Source organism: Mesoplodon densirostris, chromosome 3 (genome assembly GCF_025265405.1).
Source record: "Mesoplodon densirostris isolate mMesDen1 chromosome 3, mMesDen1 primary haplotype, whole genome shotgun sequence".
Taxonomy (NCBI): Eukaryota; Metazoa; Chordata; class Mammalia; order Artiodactyla; family Ziphiidae; genus Mesoplodon; species Mesoplodon densirostris.
In genome coordinates this window covers 145,475,484-145,493,486 of record NC_082663.1, presented here as the reverse complement: position 1 = coordinate 145,493,486, position 18,003 = coordinate 145,475,484, and the positions used below count along the sequence as shown (strand labels likewise).

The 18,003-nt window shown below is 54.1% G+C and overlaps 1 protein-coding gene across 9 annotated transcripts in view; it reads left to right on the top strand.

The window, feature by feature from the left end:
* Positions 1-18,003, top strand: part of SMARCA4 (SWI/SNF related, matrix associated, actin dependent regulator of chromatin, subfamily a, member 4) — an 87,387-nt gene that overhangs the window by 38,327 nt on the left and 31,057 nt on the right. For all 9 annotated transcript variants that reach the window (XM_060094116.1, XM_060094118.1, XM_060094123.1 and 6 more), the window contains exons 14-22: positions 1,937-2,058; positions 3,029-3,179; positions 4,826-4,989; positions 10,548-10,614; positions 11,635-11,745; positions 13,513-13,755; positions 15,164-15,277; positions 15,992-16,099; positions 17,192-17,278. In XM_060094116.1, the coding sequence (XP_059950099.1) occupies positions 1,937-2,058; positions 3,029-3,179; positions 4,826-4,989; positions 10,548-10,614; positions 11,635-11,745; positions 13,513-13,755; positions 15,164-15,277; positions 15,992-16,099; positions 17,192-17,278 (1,167 nt within the window). The remainder of the gene's footprint in view (positions 1-1,936; positions 2,059-3,028; positions 3,180-4,825; positions 4,990-10,547; positions 10,615-11,634; positions 11,746-13,512; positions 13,756-15,163; positions 15,278-15,991; positions 16,100-17,191; positions 17,279-18,003) is intronic.

Below are 18,003 nucleotides of genomic sequence, written 5' to 3'. Positions count from 1 at the left end.
CCCACCCCTGTGTGTTCTTCTTGACGTTCTGTTTGTTTAGTAAATTATCTAGGCTGAATCTGTGGAATGTTTTCCCAGGGTGTGTGCTGCCTTTGGTGTCTCTGCCCAGTTCATTGTTTTTGTTCTTTTCTCAATTTTAGTTTTAATCCTGGCTCTCTAGGAGTGGGTTGTGTTTCTTCATAACTTAGTAGTCTTCCAGTGATTGGGGAGAGTTTGTACTCAAACACCTTGAGCCAGTAAGGCTTCTTTCTCCAGCCAGTGGATCAGTATGTGTAGAAGAACACATTCCAAGTTTGGGCCATTTTCAAGCCCACCCTGGCTTTTACTTTCTGCTGGGCCCTTTCTCCCTTTCTTGTTTCCTCTGTGCATGTGCATAGCCCTCAGCCAGTAATATGCTTTCCCCACCCATGGCTGAGGTCCTCACCTCCACTGACAGCGCTGCTGGCCCGGGCATCATCCACTGCTACAAAATGACTAAGTCCCCATCAGCCTCAGCTGCCAGGCCTCATAGCTTGCCCACCCTGGGAGAACTTTCACATCAGAACTGGGAGCTGAGAGTAGGAGAAATGAAAGCACCCCCAAGTAAGAACTCTACAAACTCCCACTCTTCTTACTCAAGGCTCAGCAGTTTTTTCAGTGTTAATGCTTCTCAGACTCCTAGTGCTCTGAAATGGTTGCCTGTGCTACTTTTGTCCAGCTTTAAAGTCACTTTTTTTTTTTTTAAATATAAATCAGACCTCAGGCAGGGCTGTCAAGCAGCCCCACCTTTCTCCCTACCTACTCCCCAGGAGAACCAGGGGAATTCTTTTTTTTTTAAAATTAATTTATTTACTTTTGGCCGCGTTGGGTCTTCAATGCTGCACGTGGATTTTCTCTAGTTGCGGCGAGCAGGGGCTACTCTTTGTTGCAGAGCACAGGCTCTAGGTGCTCACGCTTCAGTAGTTGTGGCGCACGGGCTTAGTTGCTCCGTGGCACGTGGGATCTTCCCGGACCAGGGCTCGAACCTGTGTCCCCTGCACTGGCAGGCAGATTCTTAACCAGTGAGCCACCAGGGAAACCCCTAAAGTCACTTTTTGAGGGGAAAATTTGCTGACCCCTTTAACTGGAATTAGCCAGGCTTCCCATTCCTATTTTAATTCCCAGCATAGTAATATCAAGTAGGATAAGTCTTACCAGTTATGATTTTTTTGACCAAAATGTTTGTGCTGTCATTACCTGTTGATTATTCCAAATGATCTGTAAAATTACTTTGCATGCTCCAAAGGAAATCCCACTGGGTTTTGACTGGAATAAATTGACAGGTTAATTACAGATACTATTTCTTTTTTTTTAGTTTTATAGCAGTTCCATTATACACACACATTTTGTGTGATTTATACAGGAATACAAGGATGGTTTAATATTGGGAAATGTATTTGTGTGTGTTTTTTCAGTATGTCATACAAAATCCCCTTTATTATCTGCTCAGTAAATGTTGAAAAATCCTTTTAATGAAACACCACACTCATACTTAATATACAGATTTATAGAAAACCTCTTAGTAAACTATGATGCCTGTTATCATCAGTCTTATTTGACATATTTTAGACGTTTTGGCCATGTCAGTAAAGCTGAAAGTAAATCAAGAGCAGTAAATATTGAAGATTACCTATAAAATGTTTAATACCTAGGAAATCCAAGAGAAGGGAAAAGCTGTTTTAATAGTGTGCATTGTGTACGGGGGGCTGGGTGCAACAGAAGTACAGCATACCCTGAGAGGTCCTTAAAAAGAAGTGTCTGGACTCTGCTAAGAAAACTAAAAATCATATACTGAGCAATTAAAAGGATATGCAAATAAAAAGCATGACATGTTTTGGGATTGGTAGGAAGAGGGCACATGGGTTGTAAAAGTATCACTCTGGGGTGACCTGAGGTGAACTGGCTTGTCTCTTGGTAGGAGGAGGAGGAGGAGCAGCCGCAGCCAGCACAGCCTCCCTCCCTGCCCGTGGAGGAGAAGAAGAAGATTCCAGATCCAGACAGCGACGACGTCTCCGAGGTGGATGCCCGGCACATCATTGAGTAAGGCATCCCTCCCTCCACCAGCTTCCTGCGAGGTGGCACCGGCAGAAGCCGTTAGAATCCCAGCTTCTCCCTGGACAGCACTGTCCAGCCGGCAGCCGTTGTGGGACCACAAACACCAGGTTGACTTACTTCAGATGTCACTGATGTTTGTAGGGGTCAAGTGACGTTCCGTCCATTCACGTGGCTCATCCTGTGTTTAAGAGATAGTCGGGGGGCTTCCCTGGTGGCACAGTGGTTGAGAGTCCGCCTGCCGATGCAGGGGACACGGATTCGTGCCCCGGTGCGGGAAGATCCCTCATGCCACAGAGTGGCTGGGCCCGTGAGCCATGGCTGCTGAGCCTGCGCATCCGGAGCCTGTGCTCCGCAACGGGAGAGGCCACAACAGTGAGAGGCCCGCGTACCGCAAAAAAAAAAAAAAAAAAAAAAAAAAAAAAAAGAATTCTAGGGAGTTCCCCAGCGGTCCAGTGGTTAGGACTCCACACTCTCACTGCCAGGAGCCTGGGTTTGATCCCTGGTTGGGGAACTAAGATCCTGCAAGCCTCGTGGTGCGGCCAAAAAAATAAAATAAAATAATAAAAAGTTTTTTTTAATTAAAGAATTCTAGATTAGGTTACAAAACAGCCAAAGTATAAATGATTCTGGTTTGTGCAAGGCTGTTGAGTGTACATTTTCCCTTTAGACTCTTGAACTCCCGGTAGAGAGGGTGGGCCATGTGACCAGCCTCTGGCTAAAAGTAACACTCCTTCTGTGGTGTGACGGTGACTTGATTCCCATGACACCCAGAAGTCTAGTCTTGGGCCCACCTGGATTAGTATTTGCTGCCTTGCCTGTCCTCAGACTGTGCAGCCGCTCTTTGGCTTATCTTCAGGCTCAGGCCATAAAGCTGCTCTGTGGAGGTTTGTGTCAGAAGCACATTGTCACAAGTAGGAATGTGTGTCTTCACACAGCCCTTTGATCTTGCTCCCAGGAACGCCAAGCAAGATGTTGATGACGAGTATGGCGTGTCGCAGGCCCTCGCTCGTGGCCTGCAGTCCTATTATGCCGTGGCCCACGCTGTCACCGAGAGGGTGGATAAGCAGTCAGCGCTCATGGTCAACGGCGTCCTCAAGCAGTACCAGGTAGGTTGGAGGGGGCCATGTCCACATAGCAGTCTCGGCAGAGGGGTTTCCAGGTCGTGGGTGGCTGCTGAAGGCAGGCAGACCTGAGTTCACAGTCCACTCTTGGTCTTTGGGCAACTCACTCTTCCCCTCTGAGCCTCGGTCTCCTCATCTGTAAAGCAGCATCATGGTCTGACCAAGAGGAAATGAAATGTTGCAATAAATCAGTATCTGCTGGGTGCTTGATATGTGCCAAGCAGAATAGAAACACTTTATAGGCTGTTAGCATCTGAATTCCCTCAGCCACTCTGAAGTAGGTGCTGTGGTCCTCCAAATTTCATGGGCCGGGGGGTGGTTGGAGGGACAACCGAGGAACAGAGAGGTACAGCGATTCCTCAAAATCACACAGTTTGGGAATGGCCGAGCCAGAATGGGACCCGGGTGTGGGCCTATGGGTGCTCAGTACATATTTCCTGGAGCTCTGTGCAGCATGAGGCAGCAAAGCAGGAGAGGTTAGCAGCCCTAGACTCGGTCCTTCCTTCTGGGAAATGGGGCAGCAGCCCCTCCTGCCAGCCTCTGAGGGTGAAGTGGTGACGCCTCTGAAGGTCTTTGTCAGGGTCTGGCCTGGAACAGCCAAGAAATGGAGCTGCTCGTAGTAAAAATCTCTTTTCCTGTGGCCCCATATCCCAGGCTCACCTGTAAGCTCCCAAGAGGCAGCTGGTATATCCCCAACCAAAGAACACGTGTCCCTGATACCCAGTTTGGTTGTAACCCCTGATCCCCAACTTCCCTTAAAAGAACTCTCAGAACCTCCGTGCTGATATCAAGTGCCAAAGGTGAATCCTGTGACCAGTGGAACTTTCCAGAGACCAGTGCAATCAGAGAAATCAGAACATGGCCAAGACTTAACTTGCGGGCTTCCGTGGTGGTGCAGTGGTTGAGAGTCTGCCGGCCGATGCAGGGGACACGGGTTCGTGCCCCGGTCCGGGAAGATCCCACATGTCGTGGAGTGGCTGGGCCCATGAGCCATGGCCGCTGGGCCTTCGTGTCCGGAGCCTGTGCTCTGCAACGGGAGAGGCCACAACAGTGAGAGGCCCGTGTACCGCAAAAAAAAAAAAAAAAAAGACTTAACTTGCTTAATTTGTTATGAAAATTTCCAGATTTTCCCTGAAGACAATATTCTCTCTAATTGACTGTGTTTCAGAAAGGTTCACGAGCTTTGGAAACCTTTCAGTTAATCTTGAAATGCTGTTGAGGCAGTTGTTAGTCATGTGGTGGACTCATCACCAAGTTTCCCTGAAACCCTAACGCTCTCCTGAATCCAGTGTCACATGGTTGAGGGCAGGTTGGTCCCAGTGTGCTGTGTGGCTTGGTGTCAGGCAGTGACAGACGGACACTGTAACAGTGAGAAGCTTAGCTATTTATATGTGCACCCAGAAGGGACATTTCATATACATCTCTCATTAGCACAGCAACCCTGTGATTTCAGAGACAGGATTGCTGAGGATGAGGCTGAGTGGGAAAGGAGTGGGCTGACTCAGAGCAAAATACCAAGTGAAGATGGCCGCAGGAGGTCCCTGGCTGGGGCAGAACTTGTGAGTCTCCGAAGCGAGGGGAACACCCCCGAGCCCAACCTGGGCTTCAGTCCTGGCCGCTTCTCCTTGCAGATCAAAGGCTTAGAGTGGCTGGTGTCCCTGTACAACAACAACCTGAATGGCATCCTGGCTGATGAGATGGGCCTGGGGAAGACCATCCAGACCATTGCTCTCATCACGTACCTCATGGAGCACAAGCGGATCAACGGGCCCTTCCTCATCATAGTACCTCTCTCGTGAGTGTGCCCACCCCAGGTGCCGGGAGTGCCCAGTGGGAAGGCCCCGCTCCGCGAGGTCACCAGCAGCCCGGCCTGTGCTCAGACGCCTGTGTGTTAGTTTGCTTGGCCACCCTCACGAAGGACCACAGCCTGGGTGGCTTAAACAATAGGCACTATTTCCCGGGAGGCCACAGGTCTGAGAACAAGGTGTCCGCAGGGCTGGCTTCTCCCTAGGCCTCTCTCCTGGCCTTGTAGATGGCCATCTTCTCCCTGTGTCTTCACATTGCCTGCCTTCTATGTGTGTCTGTGCCCTAATTTCCTCTTCTTAAAACAAAGTCATACCGGTCATGGATTAGGCCTCGCCCCACTGACTGTATTTTTCCTTCATCACCTCTTTAAAGACTCTGTTTCCAAATATAGTCACGTTCTGGGGTGCTGGGCACGAAGATGTCAACATACAAATTTTGGGGGGACACAACTCAGCCCATAGCCACCTGCCTCTGGTGTCAAGGCTCAGGATAGAAGAAGGGCAGGTGCTGGAGTGCCCGTCCACGATTCCTGTTGGGGCATCTCTCACCGGATGTCCTTGGTGTCCTCTTCAGGCCCCACAATGAGCAAATTCCACACAAGGTTGTCACAGGAGTCAGATAACTGCCCACTAGAAATGTGGAGTGGAACCATTTGTGCAGACACTGTGTCCACTTAACTGCTGGGGCACCGAGCCCTGTCGATCGCGTCCCAGCCTGGTCCAGGCACCACAGGCGCTCAGGTGGCATCTGGATACCCAAGCGGCGTCCAGAGGAGGCTCTCTCACTTGCCACCTCTTGGTACCGTTGGTCTCTTCCTCCCAGCAGGCAACCTTCCAGGGGCCAGTATTCCTCAGGCCATCTGGGCATCCCTCTTCCCAGCTCCGCATGGGTCACAAAATGGTTCTCCTGTTCCCAGGTTTTTTCCAGAAGTCCCAGGACTGGCTGTCATTGACCCAGTTCAGGTCACACGTTAGGCAGCAGTCCAGTCATGGGCCTGGAGGATGGTCTGCTCTGATGTGGCCAGGCCTCTGTGTGTACACTTGGCTTGGCACTGAAGGGGAACCCCCTTTACCGTCGGCCCAGCGCTCGGGGGAACCATGTCTGCCTCAAGTCAGCTGTCGAGGGGGAGGATGGGAAACCGAGCACTCATCCCTCAGCGTGGGAACATGCCCTCCTACCTGTAAGGTGGCCAGGCCTCCAGAAGCCACGCACCCATGGCTGGGGGCCCCAGAACCCTCCACTCACTCAAGTCCCCTCCCTTCTGTTTAGCCTCCCAGGCGTGACTTCATCTCCACTGGAATAGCTCTGTCCAGCGTGCTGCTCTGCAGCCTGGGTTTGTCATTTTTTACAAACAACTGCAGAAGTAGTGTGAAGAGTTCCTATATACCTTTCACCCGGCCTCCTGCATCTCACGTAACTTTAGGACAGTTTCAACACCAGGATAGTAACAATGATTTAACAAATCATTGTTAACTGGTAACGAATCTAGAGACTCTATTCAGATGTTGTCGACTTCCCCACTAAAGGCCTTTTTCTGGTCCAGGATCCCACTTTGCCTTTTGTTGCCGTGTGTCTGTCATGTCGTGTCTGTGACAGTTCCTGAGTCCATCTTTGTCCTTCGTGATCTTGACACTTGAATCCTGGCCAGGCATTTGGTAGACTGTCCCTCAGATTGGGTTTGTGTGATGTGTCTTCTTTCTGGAATTCTGGTGAGAAACTCCAGGGTGGGTGCTGTGCCCTTCTTGGGGCCTCACATCAGGAGGCACAAGCCCAGGGGCTCCGTGACAGGAGAGCATCACTTTGGTCTTTCCTTACATGGCGCCTGCGGGTTACCCCACATAAACCTAAGAGTTTTCCTTTGTAGTTTATAAGTAACTTGTGAGAAGGCACTTAGAAGCTATACGAATATACCATTTCTCCTCATACTTTTCCCCGTAATTTCAGCATCCGTCAGAGGAGTCTCACCTGAAATGATTACTCTGGAAAGTGCCGAGTAGTGGTTTTCTCTTTCCGTCATTCCTTCTACAGGTCTTGGAATTCCACTACAAGGAAAAGCTGTCTCTTCTCCCTTAATTAATTTTTTAATGGTGTAATTCTTCATAGAAGAATTGGCTCATGGACACTATTGTTATTTACTTTGCTTGAATTGTCCCAGATTTGGCCCAGGGAGACGCTTCAGATCCGTCCCTGTGTCCTTTTAGCACGTCTCTGTCATTGCATTGTGGTTGTTGTTTACTTTAGAATAGCATTAGATTTACAGAGAAGTTGAAAAGGTCGTACTGGGAGCTCCCGTATACTCTCCCCAGGTTCCCCCTGTGGTTGATCACATCTTACATGATGGTGTTACTTTCGTCACAAGTGAGGAATCAGCACTGGAACATTACTGGTAATTAAACACATTACTATTAAGTAAACTTTATGCGGATTTCACTAGTTTTGCCCTAATTTCCGTTTTCAATTCCAGGATCCCATGTGACATACATACATACATACATACGTACATACATTTATTCATTCATTCATTGATACATAAATACATACATAATACATACATACATACCGGGTCTTAGTTGCAGCAGGCGGGCTCCTTAATTGCGGCTCCAGGGCTCCTTAGTTGTGGCACGCAAGCTCCTTGGTTGTGGCATGCATGTGGGATCTACTTCCCTGACCAGGGATCAAACCCAGGCCCCCTGCATTGGGAGCACGGAGTCTTATACACTGCGCCACCAGGGAAGTCCCCCATATGACATTTACCCTTTACATCTCTTCAGTCTTTTCTGGTCTGTGACCATTCCTCAGACTTGGTGTAATTTTGGTGACCTTGATGGTTTTGAGGAGAACTGGTTGGGTGTTTTGTAGGATGTGCCTCAGCCTGGGTCTGTTTGGTGATTTTTTCATCCTTAAATGGGATGGCAGGTTTCGGGACGAAGACCAGAAGTGAAGCATGCATCTTATCACCTCACAACAGGGGGCAGTTACTGTCTACATGACTTTTCACTCTTGAGGTTGACCTTGATCACTGGGCTGAGGTAGTGTGTGTCAGGTGTCTCCACTGTGAAGTTTTTCTTTTTTCCCCCTTCCATACTGTATTCTGGAAAAAAGTCACTAAGTTCAGCCCACACATAATAGGTGGGCAATTAAGAGCTACCTCCTTGAAGGTGAAATCACTACATAAATTTTTTGGAGTTTTCCTGTGTGGAAGATTTCTCTCTTCTCCCCCAGTTGTGAATGTATTCAATCATTTATATCAATATGGACTCCTGGATATTTATTTTATACTTTGGGTTAAACTCCAATACTGGTTTATTTTGTTGCTCAAATCATTCCAGCCTTGGCCATCGGGAACCCTCTCAGTTGGCTGCTCTGTTCCTTTGACATGCCGCCATCATTGTGGGGTTTTTGAGCACGTCTTTGCTTTTTGGCACCCAAAGACGCTCCAAGCTCAGCTGGTACATTTCCCTCCCAGGCCTAGAACCAGCCATTTCTCCAAGAAGCCCTGGTTTCCCTTATTAGAAAATGGTCTTAGAAACCAAGACTGGTCACACGCAGTGACTCTCGACCCTGGGTGCTGGGTGTGCTCCTTGCTTCTGGGGTGTCATTGCTTCTAGGCCCTCTCAGTGTGCAGTGCTAGGAAGTATACGTATATACGTGTACTGACCCTAGTGCACACGTGCTGACATGATATGCGTCTGGTCATCTGTGTCTCTGTTAAGTGTGACCATACTGCTGTCTTTGACTCAGCCGGGACCACAGGGCTCATTCTAGCCTTTCTCCTTACTCGTGTGTTCGTTCCCAGTGTGCATGTACAGTGCTTTCAGAATACTTAGCCTGTGAGGAACAACCTTACTAACTAGGGATCCAGTTCCTTTTGTCCTTAGACTTACAGTTTCCAACCAAAACATCTTTTCCAAGGTCATTTAAGTTGGCTGCTTTCCCCCATTCCCTTCAGTGAAGTTACCCCGTGTGTTGATCTTCAGCCCTTTTCATGCTTGTGCTACCCAGACCGGGACCCAGTCTGTTGAGTTTCATCTCCAGGAGCCACCTGTGCCCTGGGGGGTGTTTTCAGACTGTGAGTGTCGCGCTGTCCCATCCACCTGCTGGGGCGTGCTGTTCTCCGCCGTGAGTTTGCTTGTCCTGCCTCCCTCTGGACCCCTGACTCTGGCCTGTCTCCTTACTTCCGTCCCGACTCTCCCTCAGCTCTTCTCCCCCTCTGCAGATGCCCCTCCCCCACCCCAGGCTTTGGCCCTTGGCTTCTCTCTCTCTCAGTGCCCCGACCTTCCCCTGTTGCTCCCTGCAGTAGGAACCAGACCTTGGTGACTGAACCAGGGCGATCTTGCTGATCCTCAGTAAGGGGAAGCCCACAGCCAGGTGGCTTCAAGCTTCTAGGACCCAGGCTCCTGCAGTCTTCTGCTCAGTCATCCTTAGCATCTGACTCCTGCCCCTAGGCTTTTACCCTCATGGTTGCAAGATGGCCGCTGCCTCCGTCATCTCCTCTGGGTTCCCAGAATGATGGGCGGGGCCCAGGGCCGCAGGAGCGTATGGCAGCTGAGTCTCCACCCTCCTTCAAGACCTTTCCCTGACTTACAGCCCAGCAACTTAAACGTCCATCTCATTGGCTCAGACTGTGCCCACCTGGTTGGCCCTGGCTGCTGGGGGAGCTCCTCAGTGGAGCTTCTTGCGGGGAGGAGCCAGGTGAGCCATGAGCAGTCTCTTCCACTTGGCTTTTGCATCCTGTCTTTACAACCCCCCTGGTCTAGACTGTCTGAGTGAGTTCCCTCCCCCACCAAAGACTCTGTGTCCCAGTATTTCCCCGAGAGCCCACCCGCTCTGAACTTGGCTTTACTGTTGCTGTCACCCTCTCCTGAGGTTCTCTCTTGTAGTCAGGGGTGACTTGTCCCTCCTCACCCGCCCCCGTGTCCGCTCACTGCCCATCTCTGTCTGTCCCCCCTCCTCCTGGCCTCGAGCCCTCCTGCGCTCCCCCTCCTGCAGTCTTCTGCCCGGGCCTGGCTTGGTCTCACCTGCCTCCCATCCTCATTCTGTCTTTTACCGGGCAGGAACCTTCAGTGGCTGCCAGTTTCATTTTGACGTGGCACCGCGACTCGGTGGTGCCTCCTACAGCCCCGACCTCCATGGCATGACTCCCGCACCCCACCCCCAGTGTCCTGAGCCTGAAATGAGGCACCGTGAATCTGCGTTTTTCTGGGCAGCAGGTCTGCAGCGTGTGGTGTGTTCTCACAGGGGCCTGTGGCCACACAGCGGTGACAGAGAACTGATCTCCAGGGTCCAGCTCCTGGTCCTGGCCCTCTCCGGCCGCCCTGCTCCAGCCCAGGCCGACCTGGCGGAGGCTGACCCAATACCCACCACCATGCCTTTGTGTGTCCCTGTGTCTCCCACCTGGGGCACCGTCCCCTCCTTCCCTCAGAAGCTCCGTTACCCGGCCAGCTCTGAGGGTCACACACACATCAGCTTCACTTCCTTGTGGACATCTGTTGGACAGTTGCTGGCAACGGAACTAGACTCTGACTCTCCCTTCCTTGTTTCCACCAGAACGCTGTCCAACTGGGCATACGAATTTGACAAGTGGGCCCCCTCGGTGGTGAAGGTGTCCTACAAGGTACGTCGCCCCCTGAGGAGGTGGGCATGGGCAGGGTGGGAGAATAGGGGATACGTGTGGGTGAAGAGGGGCATCAACTTGCATTAATGACAGGATGCACGTGTGTGTGTGTGCGTCTTCTTATGTTATACACTTGGGATCCTGCCGTTCACACGGGGTTTGGATCACTTTATTTCGAGGAGTGATGCTTCTTTTTTAACTGAAGTTATGGACTCAGTTTGTGGAATATGGTGACATTAACGCATTCACCTGAAGATTTCGTTATTCCTGCCGAGCTTTGGTTAAAACCCATTCACCTGGGATGACTTAGCGAGTGTCCACCGTGGGCTGCTGTGTGACGGGGGACACCGGGACACGTGGGCCCTGTGCAGGCCTGCTCTGAGTGCCGCCCCTGGATCAGTTCGCCTGTGAAGTGGGGACTAAATGTGCCTCTTGACCTCGTGGGGAGAGAAGCAGAGAGGGCCTCGCACAGCCACTCAGTGGCAGAGCCCCATTGTGCCCTTGGCCATAGGTCTACCAGGTCCAGGCTCGCCACCCTGTGCTGAGAGGCTCTTGGCCCCATGATGGGGAAAGTCGGGTCCCGGCAGAGGGGACAGCGTGTGTGGGGAGAACTTGGTGCGTTTGAGGAGCTAAAAATCATTCGGCTGGCAAGAGCTTATGGGAACGAGTGCAGCTCTGTCTGGAACGTGAGCTTGGAACAGGAGGGACGGGGCAGATTTGCTAACCGGGGAGAGGCTGGAGCTGCCCTTTGGGAGTGATCACAGCGGTCTGCGCCTGTGTGGAAGGCCTGGAGGCCTGACATGGGGACCCGGGAAGAGGAGGGTGTGGGAAGCGGAGCTGGTTGACCATCAGGAGTGGGGCCGATGGAGGTGCAGGCAGCAAGCCTCCCAGGGGCCTGGGCCGCCCAGGACCCACACTCCTCTCTCCGCTCCCCACACTTGGCCCTCTTCCCTTGCCGGGGTGAGGGGCCAGGACCCAGGGCCCAGAGGCTGAGGCACGCGTGTCTTCTCTCCCTCACAGGGCTCTCCAGCAGCCAGACGTGCTTTCGTCCCCCAGCTCCGGAGCGGCAAGTTCAACGTCTTGCTGACAACGTACGAGTACATCATTAAAGACAAGCACATCCTTGCAAAGGTAGCGTGTCTGCCTGTAGAACAAGCCAGCCCAGGCCGTCGCGTGCTGTCAGGGAGCCCGTGATCCAGCCCAGGATTGTCGCAAGTGTGTCACGCTTCCCATCTTCTCAAAGCCCCCGAAGACATTTCTCAGTGATTCCCCCGCATATGTGTAAAAAGACAGCTGCTCTGTGTGTGCGAACAGCCCCAGTCGAGGTGACCTTGGGCTTGCCTCTCCGACCATCTGTCCCCAGGCTGGCCCTGGGCCACGTCCAGAGACTGGCTCCGTCTACGCAACATGTGGACTGGCTCCTCTCGGGCCTTCTGCCCGAAGAGCCTGGTCACACGCAGTGACTCTCGACCCACCTGTCTTGCCTGCCGTGTCCCTGGCAGGGCTGTGGTGAGGCCCCCCTTGTCTCCGCCTGTCTCTAGAGACCTCAGACCTCCCTCCCTGGTGGCTGTGTCTCCCTACCACAGCCTACAGGAAAGCGGCCCACGAAGCAGGAGGGATTTGGTATCCAGGTCCAAGCACTCTGACGTCCCATGTGTTCTGTCAGCCTTGGACCACTGGGTTGGCGCATTCAGTGGGGGCTGTGCACGCGGGGCAGCCTCTTAGCTGACCCAGTTGTGAAGGCAGCTCTAGTTGGGCCATCAGGGAACTACCGAGAATAAACCATGACCCAGATATGAGACAGGCACCATCCCTCGCCTACAAAAAGCTCTTTTCCCGGTTTGGGAAAGGGTTGAGCCAGAAGGTGCTGCATCTGGCCTCACTAACCGTGTAGGGGATTAAGTCAAGTGGTAGGGTTTTTGACCCAGTGGATGGAGGAGATATTTACGTGTTACCACACCGGTCAGCCTTGGTCGTACTGATGACATTTGGTGCTTGATGTGCATCTCTGAGCTACAGATAAGGAAACTGGGGCCCAGGGAGCTGGTGTCCAGTGTGGAGGCTTACCCTTCTGACCCAGTACAAAGCCAGGCCCATCCCAAGCATGAGAACGGGGCTCTGAAAATCCTGTTTGTCTGACAGTGGCTTTAATTAATGTAAACCCCCTGCCACGGGGGTTCCTCATGGGAAGTGGCTGCTGGGCCCCTCCCCCAGTCGGTTCTGCCCTTTTCGTCTGGGACAGCTGATGTGCAGTTCCTCAGCCAGGCCATGCCAAAGAAGCCAAAGCCAGAGTGGCTCTGAAGCTCGTCACAGTCACATGTAAATAGGGATTTACACCTGCGGCTCCTGCCTGCAGACTCACACTCATGGTTAGAATCGGCATCTAGCCTGTGTCCACCAGCCATGTGGCCACTGACAGGCGCTGGGGTGCAGCCGGGGCCCCCAGAGCCCACCGTCTGAACCCACCTGTGCTGCTCCTGCCTTAGAGCTGCCGCCTGCTGACTGGAAATGCACCCATTACTGAACCAAATCTCCTGAAGACCCCACCCCTGAGGGCCTCTGATCAGCAGGGGGGTGGTTATTTGGGGTGTTTTTCTGTGTCATGTACTAGCATATATAATTTTCTTGGGAAACCAAAGTACTTTTGTGCCCCTGGATTTGTTCACCCAGTCGCAGGTCACAGCCGTGTCTCCCTGTCCACGTGTCTGTCTTTACCCCCTGCTTTACAGAGGCTGTGGTGTGAGCTGGTCCCTCATCAGGGGCTGTTGTCGTGCTCACGTTCTCCAGCTCAGCAGGCCGTTCTGCCCGGAGCCTTCTTGCCTAATGGCCATGAGATCCTCACCCAGGTGGGCAGCCCCGCTGCCTGTCCTCCCCTGACCTCCTGCTCTCGGCCCGCAGATCCGTTGGAAGTACATGATCGTGGACGAAGGCCACCGCATGAAGAACCACCACTGCAAGCTGACGCAGGTCCTCAACACACACTACGTGGCCCCCCGCCGCCTGCTGCTGACGGGCACGCCGCTGCAGAACAAGCTCCCTGAGCTCTGGGCGCTGCTCAACTTCCTGCTGCCCACCATCTTCAAGAGCTGCAGCACCTTCGAGCAGTGGTTCAACGCGCCCTTTGCCATGACCGGGGAAAAGGTGGGTGTGCAGCCGGCCACGTGGTGGCGGAGGGAGAGTGGGGAGCCGTGAGCCTTGGCCGCGAGCAGCTCCGAGGACCCTCCAAGTTGATGGTCCCGGCCCAGCTGGCTTCCCTGGGTCGTTGTGGGTTGAGTGCCCACCACAGCCGGCCCAGCCAAGCGCAGGGCAGCCCTGGCACCAAAGGACCCCAGAGGAGGAGGGCAGAGAAATCCCCCGGGATGCTTGGGGCTTCCCTGACCCTGTGCCCCAGGCTCAAGGAGGGGACAGCGAGGAATATGGCCCTGAGGTGTGAAGGTGCAGCTGGAGGGCCTGAGGAGAGGTTAATTTTCACCCTGAGGCCAGCGGGTAGCTTGGATGGTTTCAGTGAAAGGAGTGACATGGTCAGATTCTGTCCCTTTTGTTTTTAAAGACGGCTCTGGGTTGTGGCCAATGTCTCTCAGTGTCTGTGTGGCTGGGAGTGACGTTGTTGGTGTGCCTGTGGCCGCTGCGTTTTCTGTTGAAGGAGGTTAGCGGCCGAGCCTGATAACCGAGGAGGTGGGCACGATCGCAGGGCTTAATGTTGAGCGTCACCGCCCGCGGCAGCCGTGCCCCAGCTCACTCGTTCCCAGTTAGCGGATTTTCCTTAGGCAGGTCTGGGACAGCTGTTCCTCAGCTCTTACAGCGGGGCCTCTGTCAGCATCATCCATGGGGTCCCGCCTCCTTGGTACCGGCTGAGGCAGAAGCCCTCCTGAAGGAGAAATTGAGGCCTTTCCAAGGATCTCAATAAAGGAGCCCCCAGTTTTCAGATTCCCAGGGACCCCCCCCCAAGAGCTGAGGAACAAATGCTCTGGATTCACGTATTTTCAAGTTGAGCAAAAGCTCTGCCCAAAGGGACCCAGAGAAGAAAAGTTCAGACGTCATCTTTCCCCGTAAAAAAATTTTTTTTAATTCACATTTTTATCAGAGTAGCAGGCTCCCTTGGAGAGCAGCATTTCTTTCCGTCCGTCCCACCCAGGCCGAAATGAGAGTTGATTTGGGCTTCCAGTGACAGAGCCCTCTTGGAGCACCCCCCAGTTACACTACACGCTCTATCTGTGTGGCCCCCCGCAGTGCTGTCCAGATTTCGTTTGGACGTGTTGGCAGGATTCCAGGCACGTGGGTTTGTTACTCTTGGGAAAGCCATGCAGCGTGCTGCTGTGTTTCATAGTGCCCTGGGGCCTTGGCTTCTGTGTCCCAGGACTTCCATGGAAGGTCTTAGATCCTTGCAGTTTTCCAGAGGAAGAGGTTGCCCTGCTAGGCTCCTGTGAAGCTTAGGGTAGTCTGAAAAGGAGGTGCTGAGCACAGGGTGACTCCAGATGGCCCTTCCCTGCATCCCTGTCCCCTCCTTTGGAGGTAACGCTTGGTTGGCATGTCTCGTTGGGGCTGCCAGGTGGACCTGAACGAGGAGGAAACCATTCTCATCATCCGTCGTCTCCACAAAGTGCTGCGGCCCTTCCTGCTCCGGCGGCTCAAGAAGGAAGTCGAGGCTCAGTTACCTGAAAAGGTACCACGTTTAGTTTTTTCTTTTTGGCCGCGCTGTACAGCTTGCGGGATCTTAGTTCCCTGATGAGGGATCGAATCCTGGCATCCCGGTAGTGGAAGCGCCGAGTCCTAACCACTGGACCACCGGGAATTCCACGTACCATGTTTGTTTTGAGTGGAAGTCCCAGTGCAGCATCGTCCAGGGGGCCTCCCTGGGGTGGTACCAGTCTGGTGGCTCCCCTGGGTCCCAGGCCTGGCCCTGGTCTTGCCTCGGCATTCAGGAGTCGATCCTGCCTGGGGTTGGCCACTTGCCCTCACTGGGTCTCTCAAGTGGAAGGCAGGTGTGCTAAGTTAGAGCACTAAGTCCCCCCAGGGCCCCCTCCCCTCTCCCCTGGGTGGGCTTGGGGTCCCTGGCCAGTCGCCCCACCAGTCACACTTGCGCTTTGTTTCTTGGCCGGCTGTGGGCAGGCCTTTGGAAGGTAGCCGAGTTGTCCCGTCTGGCCCAGGAAGCCCCCCACATTTCTCTGCCCTGGTACGTCTGCCACATCCCATCTCCCCTCGTCCCCCTGGGTATGGGGTCTCCTCACGGTCACCCCTGTGTGCCCTGATCAGAGCACACAGCCCAGGGCCCAGGATGCCTCTGAGAGGCTGGGCGATCAGAGACGGGCCCAGGCTGGGCGTTGGGCTCCGGGACCCTCAGCTCCAGTTCCGGCTGACGGCGGCGTGTGCCCTGCAGGTGGAGTACGTCATCAAGTGCGACATGTCCGCGCTGCAGCGCGTGCTTTACCGGCACATGCAGGCCAAGGGGGTGCTGCTCACCGATGGCTCTGAGAAGGATAAGAAGGTTGGCCCGGGGCCCCCTTCCCCCCCGGGTGTCCACGGCAGGCGCACTGGGGGCCGCTGGGTGGGGGGCTTGTGCACTCTGTAAGCAGCAGGCTCTCGCCTCCTCGGAGGTGATAGTCGTGGCTGAGGCCCCATCTGGTCGTGGTCCCGAGGGTGTTGACTGGGCCTGGTTTAAATCACAGCTGGTGTGGATGGGTCCAGTCCATAAGGCTGAGGGGGCAGAGGCTGATGGCCCGTTTCCAGGGAGGCCCCCGAGCTTCCCAGTCAGCAGTCTGGGGTCCTCTGCTCATGAAGTGCTCTCTCCCATGGATGCATCAGTCGGCAGTGGGGGGCCCAGCACGGACCCCAGCCGTTAGAATATTCTAGGGAGTCCCACCTCCCCAGCTGGGAAAGAGCCTCGACGGCCAGGGCCACTGAGCCCGTTTACCTCAGCATTACGTGGCGTTGGGATGACGTTAGTTTAGGGTGGAGAGGAGTGGGAGCTGGGCAGGCTGCTGCCTTCTGGCCCCTCCGAGGCCCTGGGCCCCACTGCCCCTGCTCCCTCACCAGGACTGCAGCTGTCCTCCCAGGCCCCTCACTTCTGCCCCCGCGGCCTCGGGCTTGGCCCTGCCACCCCATTTTCTCTTCCAGATGTTTCGTTTGGGCCCCTTCTTACCCGAGCTGTTGCAGCACCCTGTTTCCTGGTTTTCTTCTTGGCCCACGGCACCCACCCTGGCATCCTTCCTTCACCCCGTAGCCAGAGATCTTCCTAAGCCGTCTGGCTGCAGCCCCGCCCCGGGGACCCCCCAGTGCCCATAGAGCCAGCCTCACAAAGTGTTTGTGGTCCACTCTCAGCTCTTTGCCAGTCACCTTTCCCCTGCGTCCTGCCGGCCCCTCCTCACCCTCCACCCTCCAGGGTGCCAGGGGGTCTCCACTTCCCCCAGCGCTGGCTTCACGCTGGTTTCAGGCCTCTGAGCCCCGACCGGAGCCAGCTGCACACGCCCCATCTCCTCTGCCACAAGCCACAGCTCCTCTCACGTCCTTCTTCCATGCCTCCTCCCCCACCCCACCCCGGGACAAGACCAATTTGGGAGCCTCTCTTCTGCCTTCTCAGGGCAAAGGTGGCACCAAGACCCTGATGAACACCATCATGCAGCTGAGGAAGATCTGCAACCACCCTTACATGTTCCAGCACATCGAGGTGAGTCCCAGGGCCGGGGCGGCAGGCCCAGCGGCACCCGGAGCTCGTGGGCCTCAGCCCTGCACAGGGCCCTGCTCTCAGAGGGGTCTGTCTGCGCCTAGCCCCGAGACAGAACTAGGTCGCTTCTCTCTGGCAACTTTAGAGAAAAAGAGCTTGTAAGGTCTAGACTAGATGATGCTTGTACATTTGTCTTTTTATGGATTTTTTTGTTTGCAAGCGCTTATATATCGTAAAGAATCCAAACTGTAGGGAAATATGCAAAAGAAATGAAAATCCCACCTCAGGTAACTGCCGAAGCCTTCGGAGGCTGTGTCCTCTGGAGTCGTTTCCCCCGCGGTGGGGTTGTGCTGCCTCTGCTTGTTGGTTACTAGCCTTCCCCACGCGGTGACACGTGGGGCCATCCTGGGCAGAGCATGGAGAGCAGCGTCCCTCTTCATGACGATTCTGGCCATAACCTTCTGGGTCCCAGTACCCTTGAGAGTCTGGATGCTTGCTTCTGAAAGGCATACATATGTCCGTACATTCTGGCATAAAGTTCCAGGGTCATGCCAGAGGCCCCTGGGGTTCCATTTCAGCTCACCAAGTGTGGTCTCAGGCGCGTGCCGTCCTTGCGCGCTCCTTTCCGTGGTTAAGAGTGTTAGGTCATGATGAAAGGGATGTCAGTGGGATAGAAAAGCTGTATTCAGCATCTGTGTGTGGCCTTGGGGCCGCCGTGGGCGATCGCT